Source organism: Nicotiana sylvestris, chromosome 11, assembly GCF_000393655.2.
Source record: "Nicotiana sylvestris chromosome 11, ASM39365v2, whole genome shotgun sequence".
Lineage (NCBI taxonomy): Eukaryota > Viridiplantae > Streptophyta > Magnoliopsida > Solanales > Solanaceae > Nicotiana > Nicotiana sylvestris.
Genome location: NC_091067.1, coordinates 135,067,254 through 135,085,997, shown reverse-complemented (window position 1 = coordinate 135,085,997; position 18,744 = coordinate 135,067,254). Strand labels below are relative to the sequence as shown.

The 18,744-nt window shown below is 42.1% G+C and overlaps 2 protein-coding genes across 2 annotated transcripts; both read left to right on the top strand.

Annotated features, from left to right (window-relative positions):
- The first annotated feature begins 5,551 nt into the window (after positions 1-5,551).
- Positions 5,552-9,936, top strand: LOC138881680 (uncharacterized). The gene is made up of 5 exons (XM_070161930.1): positions 5,552-5,854; positions 6,583-7,868; positions 8,096-8,348; positions 9,441-9,529; positions 9,723-9,936. The coding sequence occupies exons 1-5, from the start codon at positions 5,552-5,554 to the stop codon at positions 9,934-9,936; spliced, it is 2,145 nt and encodes a 714-aa protein (XP_070018031.1).
- Positions 9,937-10,206: 270 nt separating this feature from the next.
- On the top strand, positions 10,207-11,351 carry LOC138881679 (uncharacterized). The gene is made up of 2 exons (XM_070161929.1): positions 10,207-10,414; positions 11,179-11,351. Exons 1-2 carry the CDS (start codon positions 10,207-10,209, stop codon positions 11,349-11,351), a joined length of 381 nt encoding a protein of 126 aa, XP_070018030.1.
- The last annotated feature ends 7,393 nt before the right edge of the window (positions 11,352-18,744 follow it).

Below are 18,744 nucleotides of genomic sequence, written 5' to 3'. Positions count from 1 at the left end.
ACTAGAAAATAATTAGTGTCTAGGCCTGCCTATTATAAGCCCAACGTGGGCCAGACTTGTGCAAAAATCAGACCAGTCAAGGCCCTTAAATCTCCTTCATCTTTGGGCTGATTTCCGAGCCCAATATAATTTCAATGTTGGTTTGGCATTGACCAAATACCCGATGAGTATATAGCCTTATATTAAATTCAGATGAGTTTTAAATAAGAACATTTTTGGATTGCTTTAATTGAGTACAATTTTTTAAAAGAAATAAATTGAGGTGTGTCATCTACAATTAATTCATCTATGGCCCTCACATTAGTAATATAACTTAGTATAAAACCATTTTTTAACATTCGTAGTTTGCTTTAGGCACGTTTATAATAAAGTATCGTGGCAATGGGTACGGTTCCCATGGCATAGTCATGATATCTAATTCCCAAATCTGGGTGTGCATTTCATGTGACCGATCGTAACAGCTTCGAACTTTTAATAAAATAAAATATGTCGCGAATCGCGGGTGCATTTCATGTAGCGTGGTTTGCGGTGTGTTCCAAAACGGCAAGTGTATGACAATCATCACTTGTTCAAGAAATAATTCCATAAATCCTAAGAAGTGGTTAAAATAATTTAAAGCAGTTATAAAGTTAAAATGCACAATAGGATTAAAACATGTAATAAATCAGATAATAGGCAAATTATTAATAGTTAAGCAACTGTGCTCGAACCACAGAACCCGGAAATGCCTAACACCTTCTCTCGGGTTAACAAAATTCCTTACTTAGAATTTCTGGTTTCGCAGACTTTTAAATAAAGTCAATTTTCCTCGATTTGGGATTTTAAAAATAAACCGGTGACTTGGGTCACCTTAAATTATCCCAAGTGGCCACTCTAAAAATAAATAAAATAATCCCATTTCGAATAATGTCACTTAAATTGAAAAAAACTCTCTTAAATCCCCCTCGGGTGGTAAAAAGGAGGTGTGACAGCTCTGGCGACTCTGCTGAGGATCATAACCCAGAACTTTCGGTTCGGGGTTCAAGAATTCGAGCTTAGAATAACTGTTATAGGCTTTATTTATTATCTGATTTGTACATGGTTGAGCCTAATGTGCTAAATGTCGCTTTTTACCGCTTTGATATTGTTTGAACTGTATATAAATTATTACGAAACCCTCCTCTCTCTGAGTCTTCTAAATCATCTAGGAAGTGTGCACTTCATGTGACTTCTTTTCTGTTAGAGTCCTATCCCAATTTTAGAATGAGGTTCGGGCAAGTTGCAAAGCCGGTGAAGCTTCTGTATTCCCGGTATGCTGCACCCCCTCGGCTCGAGCTGTCCGATCGGGTAAGCCAGGTCTAAAACAATACACCCAGGTTTTTTAAACCTAGAATAACATAGCCTCATACCGGATCCCTAGTAGCAACGCTTGTTTGAATCACGCGTATTTGACTTTGGGGACTCAACACAGGGGTTGGGTCTGTCTAGGACGGGTGTACCCAAAATAAGAAAAAGACCATCCTGATGCATTTTACTTTCTACTTGTACATTTATTTTCTTCGGATTGCATATTGACCGGCTTCTATAATAAGCGAGAAAAGTTGGAAAAAATCAAATTGAGGAATGAGAGAGATAACAACCCGTCTTTGAAAATTTGGTGTCCAAAATATACCGAAACTCTGCCAAAAGTTTGAAAAAAAAGAAAAGGAAAAGAGAAAAAGGAAATTTGTTTCAAATTATATTTCATGTTTTTCTGTTGCGTCAAAATTTCCCGAACTACGCAAGTTTGATTCTCACCAGATGTGGGATACGTAGGCAACTCTCACCGGGTCCAACCCCATTTTTGCAAAATAATTTTTTTTTGAAATGTTGTTGTTTTTGTCATAAATAAAGTTAGGTGATCCCGTTTTTGTCTAAATAGCCAAAATGTCCAAAAAGGGCGCTAGAAGGCTGTTTTTGCAAAATAGCCACCTATGATTTTTTAAAATTTTTGGCCACTTAGCAAACACAACCCTAAAATCTTCTTTCCTAAGGTGCTGAAGGGTCGTATTTGCAAAGATGTTTTTGTTTTGAATTGCAATCTTGAAAAAATGATAATCTTCTTTTGAGTCAAAATAAATCATGGTCTTTTAACCGATCACTTTAAACAAATGTGCAGGATGAGCACTATTGAAAATGAACCTTTCAAAGTTCTAGAGAAAATCCCGCTAGAAATTCATATATGGTGGAATGACTTAGGGGAGGTCAGCAGAGGTGCTGCAATAAAAGCTTTGGGCGGTCTCATTGGTGTTTTGAAGATTAAACGGAGGTTGGATATAATTGAAGCTTTAATACCTTTTTGGGACCCGACCATAATGTGTTCCATTTCTCGGATTTTGAGCTAATCCCTACACTTGAGGAAATAGCGGGCTATGTTGGTCTTAGTGGGAATCTTAGGAACTGGTACCCAGTGGCACCAAGAGCGGTGACTCCTCACAAGTTTCTGGACCTTCTGAGTATCAGTCGGGAAGTCAAAGATGGAAATTTGGCTGAGGGATTTTGCACATTCTACTTCCTGTACCGTCGTTATGGGGATCCCTATGTTTTTTAGGATCCAGATACCGGTCTAAGTCATCCAGGGAATAAAGGTAAATGGGAAGCACGTCGGGGACTGGCCTTTGTAGTGGCATTTTTAGGCACCCTAATTTGCCCGAGGAAGGATGGACATATAGAGTTGGGGCTCGTAGGAATGGCTTACTTCATGATTAAAAAGGCTAATGGCACTATTGTACCGATGATTCTAACAGAGATTTATAGAGCTTTTGTTTGCCGAGTGGGGGGGGGGGAATTTTTTTGAGGGTTGCAACATGCTTTTACAGCTTTGGATGGAAGAACACCTTTGCCATCATCCGGGGTACATGAACTATGGTATGACTGGTCCTAACTGCAATGAAGAACATGAAAACCGGGTGGAGGGTCATGAGTTTCTATAAGGTACAGAGGCATGGTTCGCACATTTGAGTTCTTTGACTGCAAGCAAAATTGAGTGGACATTCGGTTGGCTCCCGGTCACTGAAGTCGTTTATATATCGGCCGAAGTATGTTTTCTTCTATTAATGGGTCTTCGGAGTATTCAACCGTATGTGCCACACAGGGTTCTGCGCCAGCTAGGCAGGTACCAAACTGTCCCTCATGATGAAGATTTGAGTCGACAAGTCATTGAACTAGGTCCGAAAGTTGCATTCTCGGAAGATAAGGTTCGCCGGATTTGGCATCAGTGTAGGTTCCTGGAGCCATAGACTCGGTACGGGATTTGTCCAAGGGTGAGTTGGAGCCTGGTTACACGGCCTGGTATGGAAAAAGGGTTCAAGTCTATCAAGAGCCTGAACGGCCCGCCAAAAGGCCCCACATCCAACAGTTCACTGATGGGGCGCAAGAACAATGGGATTGGTTAGCAAAAGAGAAAGGCTACAGGGCCATGATAAGCAAATTGGAGGAGCAAATCAGAGATTTTAAATTTAATAGTAGTGTACAGACTGCTGCTGATGAAGGGAGAAGAAAAAGCTAGCCCAAGAAAACAAAGCCCTTCCAGCCCAGATCCAAAGAATGAAGATAGCTGCTGAGAATCCAAAAAGGAGCTGAATGGATGAAAAACTCATAAATGGTCTTAGGAGGAAAATATGTGAGTATGAGAATGATTTGGAAAAATCCGAAGGTATTCTGGAAAGAGCACGGGCACAGTTGGCGAAGAACGCAGAGGGACGGGCAGAGTTTGTTCAACAATTAAAAGGGAAATATGATAGAGAAGTCGCAAACCTGAATAAAAAGCTAACTACCATTTAGAATGAAATGGCTAAACAAACAAAGAACTTTAAGGCAGAGAGGGAGCATTGTTATGCACTTATGTCTCTCCTAGAAGAGGATATGCAACAATTGCAGGAGCAAAGCCATAATGACACCCAAGTTTTGGAAGCTAGATCTCAACAAATTTGGTGCCTGCTCCAAGAGAAAGGAATCATTAGAGAGAGGATTAGAGGAATTGCTGACTACATCGTCATGAAATGCCATGAGTGTGAGGACATGACTAGATCCACCTTCTTCGCCGTAGTGATGAACTTTGTTCACCAGATAATGGATGACCTGGATCGTCTCCAAGTAGATCTTGCACGCAGGCTCGTGGCGTGACCGACTGATGTCCTGCGGGCCCCTGGAGTAGTTTTGGAAGCACTTATGTTCTTTTAGAGTCTGTATTTCAGTTCCCTTTTAGAGTCTGTTTTAAGTCTGTTTTAGTTTTCCAAGTTCTTAAGTATGTATGATCGAGTCTTTGCAATAGAGAAAAACTAGAAGTTTTTTTAATGAAAATTTGAAACCCCCCCCCCCCAAAAAAATTGTTTATTTCTTTTACTTCACATTTATCCCTTGTACTACGTGATGATCTGATTTACGCGGCATCATGATATGTAGGCAATCCCCATCGGATCATGTCATGGTTTTAAATAACTCAAATAAGAGAGAAAATGACGAAAAGAGAAAACCAGAAAAAAGAAAACCAGAAAATAGGAATAAGAAAGAAAACAATACAAGAAAGAGAGTACAAAGAAAAGAGAGCAAATAATGAAAAGCACCGAAAGGAAAAGAAAGATGCAAAGACCTAGGAGATAAACAAAATCCGGGATGAGATACGTAACCATTGCAAGACATGTAGAAACACATTTAACTGTTTAGGTGCATTGCATTCTCCAACTGCGATACCCTATGTGTTAATTGTCTCAAACTAATCGGTTTGTTGTGTATGCTTTGAGACCAGGTTTTGTTTTTAAGGTGGTTGGTTTTGTGGTAACCTGGCTTCGCACCCTCACTTTACAAGATCAAAGGGAAGTGTCAAAATGTCGTCAGAGAGTCATCTACCAACAATTCCCATCCTAGAGGACAACCCATTGTTGGTTTTTCCGACGTCAGAGTCAGCAACTGCTGAAGAGAACATGGCACTGCATCTCCGCATATTAGAAATGTGGGACGCTTGGTCTAACGGTAGAGAGTCACCTAGCGCAATACCAAGTTTTCCTGAGCTGATTCCCAGAACAAGTGGAACCTCCAACATCCCTATAAATTACCCAAACACCCCACTTGGATACCCCACCATGTCAGCCCACTTCGCCGGAATGCCTTCTGAGGTTCTCCCCCAAGCACTGATATCGGGAGTGGCTTCTAACATATTCACTGCACCACCAACCTCAGCTACGGTACAACCAGCATTGCCCAGGCCAAGCTTTGAGCCGTCATCCTTTACTTTCCAAATACCACCATTTCCATCAGACATGGCTCATTTTACCACAAACTCTTACCCTCAACAACCTCGGTATGAATTTACTATGAGACAAAAGAGAACTGTAAAGAATCCCGAGCAAGATGAGATCACTCGGAAAATGAAAAGCATAGAACAAAGTCTCAAGAACATACACGGCCTGAGTGGTCAGAAAAGTGTCTTCTATGCTGACTTATGCATGTTCCCGCATGTTCATCTGCCCATCGGTTTTAAGACTCCCATGTTTGAAAAGTATGATGGACATGGGGACCTATAGCTCACCTGAAGATGTATTGCAATCAGTTGAGGGGAACGGGCAGAAACGAAGAGCTCCTAATGGCTTACTTCGGGGAGAGTCTAGTTGAAATTACGTCCGAATGGTATATGGACAAAGACATCTCCCGCTGGCACATATGGGATGACTTGGCCCGAGACTTTGTCAGACAGTTCCAGTACAACGTGTACATAGCTCCGGATAGAAACTCTTTGTCTAATTTCAAGAAAAAGTCTTCAGAGAGCTTCCAAAAGTACGCCATCAAGTGGCGTGAACAAGCTGCCAGGGTAAAACCCCCAATGGATGAGACCGAGATGGTCAGTGTCTTCCTGCAAGCCTAAGAGGATGATTACTTCCAATATATGATGTCCGCTATGAGCAAGTTATTTGCGGAAGCCATAAAGATTGGGGAAATGGTAGAGAATGGTTTGAAAACGGGTCGCATCCTAAGCCAGACGGCTATAAGAGCTACTTCTCAAGCAATCCGGAGCGGGTCAGGGGCGCAGCAAACCAGAAAAAGAAAGAAGAAGTGGCAATGATGGCCTCAGGTCTGAGAAACCCCCATCAACCCCGAGGTTACTTCGGTTCCTCCTCAAACACCCCGCAATATTATTACCCTCACCAAGATGCAGCATACGCCATGAATCTTTAGCCCTATGCAGTGATGAATGCCTAGTCGTACGCTCGGCCACAATAACAGTATAACCAGAACCGAGCTCCACCTCCCAGAAATAACCCTCCTCACCAAGCTTTATACAATCCTCGTCCCCTACAGAACAACTTTCCATATAATGCCCGTGCCTGTGAGCCACCCAGATGAAAAACTTCACGCCCATTGGTGAATCATATTCCAGCCTCTTCCCAAAGTTGGTCCAAATGGGTTTGTTGCAGCCCGTACCTCCAAACAGGCAAAATCCAGAATCTCCCTCCTACCGACACGACACCCGATGTGCCTATCATTCAGGGGCATAAGGGCACGACACTGAGGATTGTTGGACCCTAAAAAGGGCAGTTGAAAACCTAATAGAACAAAAACGTGCTAAAGGATGAAGAGGTCCCCAATGTAACCAACAACCCATTACCAGCTCACAACAACGGGCCAGTTATTGGGATGATCTGTGAAGACAAAGAGTTTGACCCGGCTTTGAAAGCTATCATTGCTATTGCCGATGTTGAAAAGAAGCCCAAAATGGCAGCAAATCAAGCTAAGGATGATAAGAAAAACAATCCCATTCCTCAAAGCGTAAAAGAGGTTGTGGAAACCAAGACCGGGGCAGTACTTCCCAAAGATGCCATTCTATATGTTCCCAGGGCACCCAGGAAAGAACGGTTTGTGTTGAGTTCCCCCAAAAGGTTTAAGCAAAACAAGGTCACACTGACGGTACCAAGGATGTACGTACCAAAGGGGATTTATGTGGCGTGGGGGCCGGTAATTTCACCCAGGCTGACTAAGCCCGTGGTTATCAGTCGCGCATCACAGAAGCCCATGAAAAATCCCACTATCGTCCCCCAAAACTACAACAAAGCGGTAGTGATGTACAAGGGAAAAGAAATCATGGGGGAAGTGAATGAAACAAACCCGTCTGAGAAGTACCTCAATCTGGAAGAAGTGAACAATGCCAAACAGAAGCGTTTTCCACTTAAAAAGCCAGTCAGTGCCGAAGAGGTAGAGGAATTCTTCCGAAAGATGAAAACTGTAGACTACGATGTAATTGACCAACTCCGAAAGTCTCCTTCCCAGGTCTCACTTTTGTCTCTACTCATAAGCTCGAGTGAACATCAAAAAGTGCTGATAAAAACCCTTAATGAGGCATATGTTCCGGTCGAGACCACTGTTGAACAATTGGAAAGAATGGCAGAACGATTTTTTAAAGTCAACCGGATCTCATTCAGCCAAAATGACTTTCCTACGGAAGGGGCTACCCACAACAAAGCTCTTCATTTGACTATTAAGTGTGAAGGATACTACGTGAAAAGAGTCATGCTGGATGATGGATCTGGGGTTGACATCTGCCATCTCTCAACTTTGCAAAGAATGGAAAGTGGGATTGAGAGAATCAGGCCTAACAATGTTTGTGTACGTGCTTTTGATGATGTCAAGAGAGACACAATATGGGAGATTGATTTGATCTTAACTATCGGCCCTGTGGATTTTGAAGTGACATTTCAGGTCTTGGACATGGACACATCCTATAATTTTCTCCTAGAAAGGCCTTGGATCCATACGGTAGGGGCCGTACATTCTACTCTCCACCAGATGGTTAAGTTTGAACATAAAGACCAAGAAATAGTGGTTCATGGAGAAGATGAGCAATCAATTTACAAGGACACGTCAGTCCCATGTCTGGAGGCTAAAGAAGGTAGCTAGCACATAGTCTACCAAGCTTTTGAGATTGTGGTCGCAGACCAATGTGAGGAAGGAACCCCGCGTCCTCAACCCTTCTTGTCCAACGCATCAATCATGGTTTCCAGTGAGATGATCAGGCATGGATACAAGCCCGGGAAAGGGTTCGAGGCATCTTTGCAAGGCATTACGGAGCCCATCACCTTGGCTGCAGTGAGAACTTCTTTGGTGTCGGTTTCCAAGCTACAGAAGCCGATGTGAAATGGGCTAAAGAACGTAAGAACGATGGGTGGGTTCTACCTCAGCCGGTCCCGCATCTCACCAGAACTTTTGTTAAACCAAGGTACATAGAGGAAGAAGATGAAGCCTTCAAGGCCGAAGAAATTGAGGACATCTGTGGGGCAATAAGGCAAATGTTATATAAGGCTTATATGGTCCAGCCGAGTGAAGGCTCAAGCACTGTTGAGGTGCAGTATATAGGGTCCAATCTTCAAAATTGGAAGGCTACTCCGTTCCCAGTCAGACGGGAATCCCGGTAGTTCAGTCTTGCCATCGTTTCTGCATTCCGAGTTATTTCAGGGTGTAACTCAAATGTCTTTAGTTTATTGTCTTTAAAATTCCAATGTAAACCCTTTTATCTTTAAATTCAATGAAATGAAGTCAATATTTCATCGTCTATAAATCTCTTTCTTTATTCTTTCTAATTTTGTTATTTTTCTTATTTCTTCTTTCAGTTCTAATAATGCGGACTTAAATAACATGACATGCTTGCAGACTTCATGACCAGATCCTAACACGCTATCTAACTGTGAAATAATAAACCAAGGACCAGAATATGATGAAGATGAGACTTTTAGGGAAATAAACCGAGAATTGGAACAATATGAGAATAAGCCTAAGCCAAACTTAAATGAAACTGAGCCAGTTAATTTGGGTAGTTCGGAAGAGATCCAGGAAACCATGATAAGCATTCACACTGATGAAAGAACTAGGATGCATTGATCCAACTTTTGTTTGAATTCAAAGACATGTTTGCTTGGTCCTATGATGATATGCCAGGACTGAGTGTTGATTTAGTGGTGCACAAATTTCCAACTTACCCCGTTATCCCCCTGTCCAACAAAAGCAGAGAAAGTTTAAAACGGATATCAGTGATAAAATTAAAGAAGAAGTCACCAAACAGCTAAAAACGGGTGTGATCAGAGTGGTCCGATACACCACATGGTTGGCTAATATGGTCCCAGTGCCAAAGAAAGATGGGAAAACCCGAGTGTGTATTTGACTATCTGGATTTGAACAAAGAGAGCCCCAAGGACAACTTTCCATTACCAAACATCCACATCTTTGGTGACAACTATGTCAAACATGAGATACAGTCTTTCGTAGATTGTTATGTTGGGTATCATCAAGTCCTGATGGATGAAGAGGATGCAGAAAAGATGGCCTTCACCACACCTTAGGGTACTTATTGTTATAGGGTCATGCCGTTCGGTTTGAAGAACGCCGGGGCAACTTACATGAGAGCTATGAATGCTATTTTCCATGACATGATGCACTAGGAAATTGAGATGTATGTGGATGATATGATCATTAAATCAAGAACACAAGATGACCATGTGCAAGATCTGAGAAAGTTATTTGAGTCTATGTAAGTATGACTTGAAGTTAAATCTAGCTAAGTGTGCATTTGGAGTACCATCTGGGAAACTTTTGGGGTTTGTAGTCAGTCGGAGGGGCATTGAGCTAGATCCAAGAAAGATAAAGTCTATTCAGGATTTGCCTCCTCCGAGAACCAAGAAAGAGGTTATGAGTCTGTTGGATGGGTTGAATTACATCAGCAGATTCATTGCTCAGTTGACTTCCACGTGTGATCCCATCTTTAAGTTGTTGAAGAAAGATGCGGCGATTAGATGGACAGATGAGTGTCAGGAAGCTTTCGACAAAATCAAAGAATATTTGTCGAATCCGCCAGTGTTGGTTCCACCTGAGCCGGGAAGGCCTTTGTTTTTGTACTTGATAGTATTGGAGAATTATTTTGGATGTGTTATCAGGTAGCACGATGTGACCGGGCAGAAAGAACAAGGCATATACTATTTGAGCATGAAGTTCACTAGTTATGAAGCCAAATACACTTTGTTGGAAAGAACTTGTTGTGCCCTAACTTGGGTCGCTCAGAAGCTTAGGCATTACTTGTTGGCCTACACCACCTACCTCATAACCAAATTGGATCCTTTGAAGTACATATTCCAAAAGCCGATGCCCACGGGAAGGTTAGCAAAATGGCAAATCCTGCTCACCTAGTTCGACATAGTCTATTTCACCCGCATGGCAATGAAAGCTCAAGCTTTGGCGGATCACTTAGCTGAGAATCATGTTGATGATGAATATCAGCCTTTGATTACTTACTTTCCGGATGATGAAGTAAATTCAGTTGAGGTAATTCCAGAAGACACCAATGCTTGGAAAATGTTCTTCGATGGAACTATTAATGCAAAAGGTGTCAGGATTGGGGCAATTTTGATTTCACCCACTGGTTAGCACTATCCGGACACAACCCAGCTTAGATTTTTCTGCACAAAACAACACTGCCGAGTATGAAGCCTGCATTATGGGCATGAACATGGCAATCCATCAAGATGTCGAGGAGTTTCTAATCATGGGGGATTCCGACTTGATTATTCGACAAGCTCAAGGTGAATGAGAAACTCGGGATGTCAAGCTTATTCCATACAAGCAACATGTCGAGGATCTTAGCAAGTGATTCAATCCATCGAGTTCAGGTACATTCCTCGGTTTCACAATGAGTTAGTTGATGCACTAGCTACTTTAGCCTCGATGTTGCCGTATCCAAGCAATGTCCGCATTGACCCATTAGAAATCCAAATCCGAGAAAGACATGGTTATTATAATACATTTGAGGTGGAACCAAATGTCCAGCCATGGTATCATGATATCAAAAGATTCTTGAAAACAAAGGAATATCCCGAGCAAGCTAATAGAGACTAAAAGAGAACCATTAGAAGGCTTGCCAGTGGTTTCTTCTTGAGTGGAGAAGTCTTGTACAAAAGGACTCCAGATCTGAACCTTTTAAGATGTGTGGATCTCCAAGAGGCCGGAAGAATCATGAATGAAGTGCATGCAGGAGTGTATGGACCCCACATGAACGGATACGTCCTTGTAAAGAAAATCCTTCGGTCAGGTTATTAATGGATGACTATGGAAAAGGATTGCTTTAGTTTTGTCCGAAAGTGTCATCAGTGTCAGTACATCGTGACCTGATTCATGCATCGCCTTCAGAATTAAACCCTATGTCAGCACCATGGCCGTTTGTTGCTTGGGTTATAGATGTCATTGGGCCAATCGAGCCGAAAGCTTCAAATGGGCACAGATTCATTTTAGTTTCCATTGACTACTTCACAAAGTGGGTTGAAGCAGTCACTCTCAAAACCGTCACCAAGAAGCAGTGGTAGATTTCGTGCATTCCAACGTCATCTGTCATTTGGTATTCCTAAAACTATCATTACAGACAATGCGGCAAATTTGAATCATCATTTGGTGAGGGAAGTATGCGAATAATTTAAGATCACGCATCGGAATTCTACCCCTTATCGGCCCAAGGCTAATGGTGCTGTTGAAGAAGCAAACAAAAACATCAAGAAAATTCTTAGAAAAATGATTCAAAGTTCTAGACAATGGCATAAAAGTTACCTTTTGCATTGTTGGGATATCGCACAACTGTGCGCACATCAGTTGGGGCAACACCTTACTTATTGGTTTATGGCACTGAAGTCGTAATACCCGCAGAAGTGGAAATTTCGTCCTTTCGAATCATCGTTGAAGCTGAGATTGAGGATAATGAATGGGTCAAGACCCGTCTAGAACAGTTAACCCTTATTTATGAAAAACGAATGGCCGTAGTGTGCCACAGACAGTTGTATCAACAAAGAATGACATGTGCCTACAACAAAAAAGTGCGGCCTAGGAATTTGAGGTGGGGCAACTTGTTTTGAGACGTATTCTCCCGCATCACAAGGAAGCAAAAGGAAAGTTTTGCTCCAAACTGGAAGGGTCCGTACATTATAAGAAAATTGTTGTCAAAAGGGGCATTGTACTTGGGAGACATTGAAGGGAATGACCCGGAAACAACTGTCAATGCGGACGCAGTCAAAAGGTATTACGTTTAACCATTCTGCGATACAAAGATTCTCTAGTTGGTTGATGAAGGCTTTCATTCTCACTACCCAAATACTTTAACCCTTTGCTAACCCTTTGAGCCGGTTACCTTTCTTTGATTACCCTCTTTGGAACCCGAAAATGTTTGCTAAAAAAAGAAAGAAAAAAAAACCAAGTTTCCCTGAACTACGTTTGACTTGATTCTAAAAGGATACGTAGGAAGCCTCTCTCTGGGTTCAGTCACACCAAGACGAAAAAATCCACATTCCCCCAAAGTTGAAACTGGGGCAAAATTTATGGTGGTTTGGTGACAGTTCGCCTGAAGGGTTCCAAAGTTGTAATTCAATCCAAACTCTTTTTACCCTAAATCATGTTCAAAGTCCTTCGGATCAATCGGTAAAGAAGTTACCAATGGGAGGTTGTTGGATCTAATACAATTAATTGAGAGAAATAAAATGAGAGAGTCTTATTGGTGAAAACCCACACGGTCATCGTATGGCGATGGTGAGCAGAGAAATTAAAAATGAGAGAGTTTTGTTAGTGAAAACTCACAAAGAGCACTATAAGGCGATGATGAGAAGAGAAATGTGAAGGGTCAGTTGGTGAAAACCCACAAAGGGCGCCACTGATCAAAAAAGGAATTCCTTACAACCATCAGCACTAACAAAGTCCTGGCAAGGTTTGTCGGTTTTGAGGTATGAATCAATGATCGGTTTACGAGAGTTGGATGGTTGCGTAGATCGGGTATCTAGTCCAAGAAGCATATCATGTCTACTGAAGTCTACATGCACTCCAGATAAGTCCTTCTTTCCTTTCCCCGAAAGGGACACTTCTCGTTTAAATTCATTATCCTGTCCGTTGTTTACTTTTTCTTGAATCCCTTTCGGTCTAGTTCCCTTCAGAAACTAATGCAATGAAAAGATGGCAAGATTGGTTTTACAGGGTTTTGTCTGACAGAAAGCTAAAATTCAAGAAAAAGCACCCAGCATCGGCAGGTGCATCAAGTCGATCTCGACTGGCCATGTTGGTTGATGCTCCAGAGTCCAAACGTTTGAAAATAAAGGAAATTAAAGTCAAGTGTCCATAAAGAAAAAATAAGATGGAAAAGGCCAAGACCCACACAGGTTAATCATTAGGTGGAATTTAGATTTTGTTAAAATAACTCACAAAATTTTCCTAGTGAAAACTGGGGCAGAAAAATTTCGTTTGTTTGTTTGTTTTGGTGTCTGAGTAGGTTGTACCTCCAAACACAGGGTTCGAGATAACCAAAAGAAGAAGTCTCAATCCAGAATAAAAGAAAAGAAAAAACAAGAAAAGAAGTGAACTTCAAGTGCAGAAGCGGAGAAAAGATGTGGCCTGCTCAAGATACGATTGAAGTTACGAGCTTTGTATGTCCCGCCTTGATCCGAAAAACTGAAGAAGAACGTACCAGTGTTTGTAGCTAACGAGTATCAAGATTCAGATCAAAGTCTGCAGGAAGAATCAGCCAAGACTCGAGATCAAGCTTTAGAAGGTTTATAGATAGGAATCTTGTAACTCGCAGTTAATCGACTTAGCTAGTTTAGCTTTTCATTTTTTATTTTGATGTAATAAGAAGCTCAACAAACAGAAACAGCAACAACAACAGTGAAATCGCAGTTTCCCGGTAGTCCCAACTACCAAAACTTGCAGAACTACACTGACCTGGTTCCTTTATAACCAAGGATATGTAGGCAACCTCCGAAGCCAGGTTCAGTCAGACTTTTTCAAAAGATGCCTCCCATGGAGTTTCAAACGAGCAAAAATCGCTCGTAATTGCTCATTTTATTTTTTCCCGAAAACCCTTCGTGTTTTCGAGCAAAGTGGGGTAGTTGTGAGCATGTGAGTTTTGCCCTATATGTATTACTCCTATATAATCATAGAAAATAGAATTTTCCAATTATTTGCCATTTTTGTAGGATTTTTCGTTAATTGTTTGCATTTCTGGGCATGTTTATTTTTATTAAAATCATGAAAAATACCAAAAATATCATGCATTGCATTTAGATTTTGTGTTAAAATTTAAGTATTAATTAATTAATTAATTAATTGCTTTATTAAAAATGAAAATCACAAAAAATAGCTCATTTTTACATTCTTAGCTTTTAATTTTGGATTATTAATTTTTTTTTTTAAATTTAGGATCAACTAATTTTTATAAATATTATAGTTAGTTAATTAGCTTAATTTTACAATTTAAGTTAATTTAAAATTTAATTTAGGTTTTTAATTAATTAAAGAAAGAAAAGAAAAAAAAAGGAAATTGAAAAAAGGCTGGTTTTAAATTCAATTGGGCCAAAATTGATGCTAAGCCCAAATGTCACCCCAAGTTAGCCTGTGACGACCCGGCCAGTCGTCTCATGAGTTACCGCTCTATTTCCCCTATTTTTGCTTCTTATTGCTTTGTTTATCGGTTATATGTGTGATCGGGTTGGTTGGCTCGGGTTCGGAGCGGTTTGGTAGGGTTTGGGACACTTAGTCTCTTTTGAGGAAACTTAAATTGGAAAAGTCAACCGGATGTTGATTTATGTGTTAAAGGGCTCAGATGTGAATCCCAATGGTTCAGATAGCTTAGGGAGGTGATTTGAGACTTAGAAGCGTGATCAGAATGTGTTTTGGAGGTCCGGAGTAGATTTAGGCTTGAATTGGCGAAATTGGTATTTTTGCATTTTTCGGTTGATAGGTGAGATTTTGATATAGGGGTCGGAATGGAATTCAGGGAATTACAGTAGGTTATGTCGTTTGGGACATGTGTGCAAAATTTCAGGTCATTCGGACGTGGTTTGATAGACTTTTTGATCGAAAGCGGAATTTGGAAGATTTTGGAACCTTAGGCTTGAATTCGATGTGATTTGGTAGATTCAATGTTGTTTAAGGTGTTTTGAAGATTGATATAAGTTTGGATTGTGGTATATGATGTGTTTGTGCTTTTGGTTGAGGTCCCGGGGGCCTCGGGGTGATTTCGGATGGTTGACGGAAGAATTTTGTTTGGTTTTGGCAGCTGAAGATGTTCCATTGCTGTCATAATAGCACCTGCGGCTAGGGGACCGCATGTGCAGTCTCACAGAAGCAAAAAGGGAGCCGCAGATGTGGCCAAGTAGAAGGTTAGATGAAACTACAAAAGCGAACGACGAGGCGCACCTGCGATGGTGCAGGTGCAATATTTTAACCGCAGATGCGGAAAATGGTTAAGTGAGTGAGGACCACAGGTGCGGTGGTCAAGGCCGCAGAAGCGGGACCACAGAAGCGGGACTGCAGAAGCGGTTAAAGGGCCGCAGGTGTGGAATCCCTGGGCCAGAAAGTATATAATGTTCTCCATTTTTTTGAAGTCGGGAAGCGAGCTAGGGCAGTGAATTCAAGGGAAAATCGAAAAGAATCAGTTGGGTAAGTTCCCTAAGCTTCATTACTTGGGTTTATGATCGCTTTTCCATTGTTTAATCATGGTAATAGTGGAAATTAAGGAAGAAAATTGGGGAAACTAGGGCTTGGTATTAGAGACCTAGACTTGAGGATTTGAGGGGCCATTTGTGATCAGATTTTGGAACTTTTGATATGTATGAACTCATGGGAAGATAAGGAATCTATTGATGTGAATTTTTTTGAATTCCGAGACGTGGGCTCGGGGGTCGGGTTTTGGTTAATTTCGGGAATTATGTTGTAAATTGATTATTTTTTCATGGGCTTCATTCCCTTAGCATATTTTGATATTGTGATTCTGATTTTGGATAGATTCGACGCGAGTTGAGGTCGATTCGAGGGGCAAAGGCGTCACAGGCTAGAGCTAGAACCGGATTGATGTGAGTAATGATTTTAAATATTATCCTGAGGGTATGAAACCCCGGATTACATATCGTTGTAATATATTGAGGTGACGCACACGCTAGATGGCGAGCGTGAGGTCATGCACCGTTGGGGATTGTGACTTAGTCACTCCCAAATGACTATTTTACCGCGTATTTGATTGAAAACTATTTGCTATCATCATATTTGGGCTGAATGCCATATTTGGGCATCGTGCCAACTATTTGGACCCTTATGGGATTTTTACTGATATTTCCTCATTATTTTGACTTTTATTTGTACTCAGTCATGCTATATTCTACTGTTTTCATAACTCAACCATGTTTACTCTGTTTTAATCCATTAAATGATACTTTAACGATAATTTGGGCTGAGCATTATGTTTTACTATTGCCCGAGTGGCTTATGAGATTTTGACTGAGTAAGGCTGAGGGCCTGTGTTGTGAGGATACACTGATTTATGATTATGAGGCCGAGGGCCTGAGATTGTATGCCACGGGGTGGCTTATTGATATGAGGACGAGAGCTTACTGATTATATCACAAGATGGCTTGATATTGCGCTTGGGCCGTAAGGGGCCCCTCCCAGAGTTTGCACACCCCTAGTGAGCGCGGGTACCCATTGTGATGTGAGATATAGCCCGAGGGGCTGGTGTTGTTCCATGATATTGCCCGAGGGGCGGATTCTATTGACATTGTGCCCGAGGGGTGGATTTTGATGTGCTTATCTGTTCTAGCTGGTTTTCATTTAATTGTTTGACTGTTAAAAAGGTGTTTTAAAGAAGCTTATTCTGAACTAAGGTGTCTTTAGATGTTTTCATTGTTTTTACTAGCTTTATACTGCTTCTTTATAGCATGTTGATGTGCTTTTACGTGATTTCTTATCGTTCAGTCTTCATTTATTATTATTACTCACTGAGTTGGAGTACTTACTTTACTCCTTGCACCCCGTGTGCATATTCAGGCGCTTCAGATCCTGCTTGCAAGGGTTGAGAGCTTCTAGCAGACTCCGAAGTTCACTAGGTAGCTGCTCGGCGTTCGCAGCCCAGTGTCTCTCACTCTTATCATTATTTCTTTCCCTTGTCCTAGTTATGTAATAGTTTGTGTAGACTCTTTCAGACTTGTAGTTTTATGATAGATGCTCATGACTGGAGACACCTCGATGTCGAGTTATGTCTATTCTACAACTGTACTGTTTCATCTTATTTTGGAATTATTGTTATGTTAAAGACTTAATTTGTATTATTTTAAATGCTTAAAATGAATTGGGAGTGTGTCGGCTGGCCTTGTCTTCACAAGAGGTTCCATCACGACAGGGTCTGGGTTTATGGTCGTGACAAGTTGGTATCAGAGTCTAGGTTACATAGGTCTCATGGGTCATGAGCAGGTTTAGTAGAGTCTCGTGGATTGGTGCCGAGACGTCTATATTTATCCTTGAGAGGCTGCAGAACCTTTAGGAAAAACTTCATATTCTTGAAATTCTTGTCGTGCGAATCTGTTGATCCGAGCACTAAACTTATGTTATTTTAGTCTCTCACAGATGGTAAGGACACGCACTACCGGTCAGGATGGACGACCACCAGTACCACTAGCTGTGGCCAGTAGAGGTTGACGACGCAGTCGTGGTCGCGGTAGGGGCAGGGGTGTGGCCCGCACAACAGCTAGGGCGGCACCTGCAGATCCACCAGCCACCTAGTTTAGGATCAGGTCCCAGTTATGGATGCTCCAGCAGCACCAGCTCAGGCACCAGCTATGCCCATTGTGATTCTGGGGCTTCAGGAGGCCCTGGCTCAGATTCTATTAGTATGCACTGGCCTAGCTCAGGTGATCTCAGTTACTACAGCCGCAGCTACTTCTCAGGTCGGGGGAGGCACTCAGACTCCGGTCGCTCGCACACCTGAGCAGGTCATGCAGGGACTTCAAACACCGGGAGCATATCCAGCCTATTCGGTTGTAGCTACTCAGGACTATGTAGCTCCTGCCATGCTAGAGGACGAGCAACGCAGGTTGGAGAGGTTTGGTAGACTTCAGCCTCCAAATTTCAGTGGTGTAGAGGGAGAGGATGCCTAGTGTTTCTTGGATAAGTGTTAGAGGATTCTTAGCACAACGGGTATTCTGGAGACTAACGGGGTTGATTTCACTACTTTTCAGTTTTCTAGAGCTGTCTTCACTTGGTGGGAGGATTATGAGAGGCGTAGGCCTGTTGGTGCAGCACCCCTTACCTGGCAGCAATTCTCCGTTCTCTTTCTAGAGAAGTATGTGCCGTAGTCTCGTAGAGAGGAGCTGCGTAGGCAGTTTGAGTGGTTGCATCAAGGAAAGATGACTGTGACGCAGTATGAGATGAGGTTCTCTGAGTTAGCTTGTCATGCTATTTGGTTGGTTCCGACAGATAGAGAGAGGATTAGGAAGTTTGTGGATGGCCTCACTTATCAGCTTTGTATTCTTATGACCAGGGAGAGGGTGTCTGGTGCTACTTTTGAGGAGGTTGTTGACATTGCTCGTGAGATTGAGTTAGTTCGCCGTCAGGAGCGAGATAAGAGGGAGGCCAAGAGGCCTTGAGAATCTGGTAGTTATGGTGGTTCTCCTTCGAGAGGTCAGTTTCAGCATGACAGAGGTCGTCCATTCAGGCATGCTCAGCCAGCTCGCCCAGGTTATCGTGGGGCGTCATCGGGTCATGGTTCTCATAGTTCTCATCAGGGCCAGTCATCACTTAGTGCCCTTTCAGCTCAGAGTTTGTCCTGTGCTTCATCATTTCAGGGCTCTTCTATGCCAGGTGCATCTGCTAGTCATTCCGGTACTAGGGGTTCCCTTTAGTCCCCGTCTCCAACACCCGGGAGTTGCTATGAGTGTGGAAAGATGGGTCATATGTGGA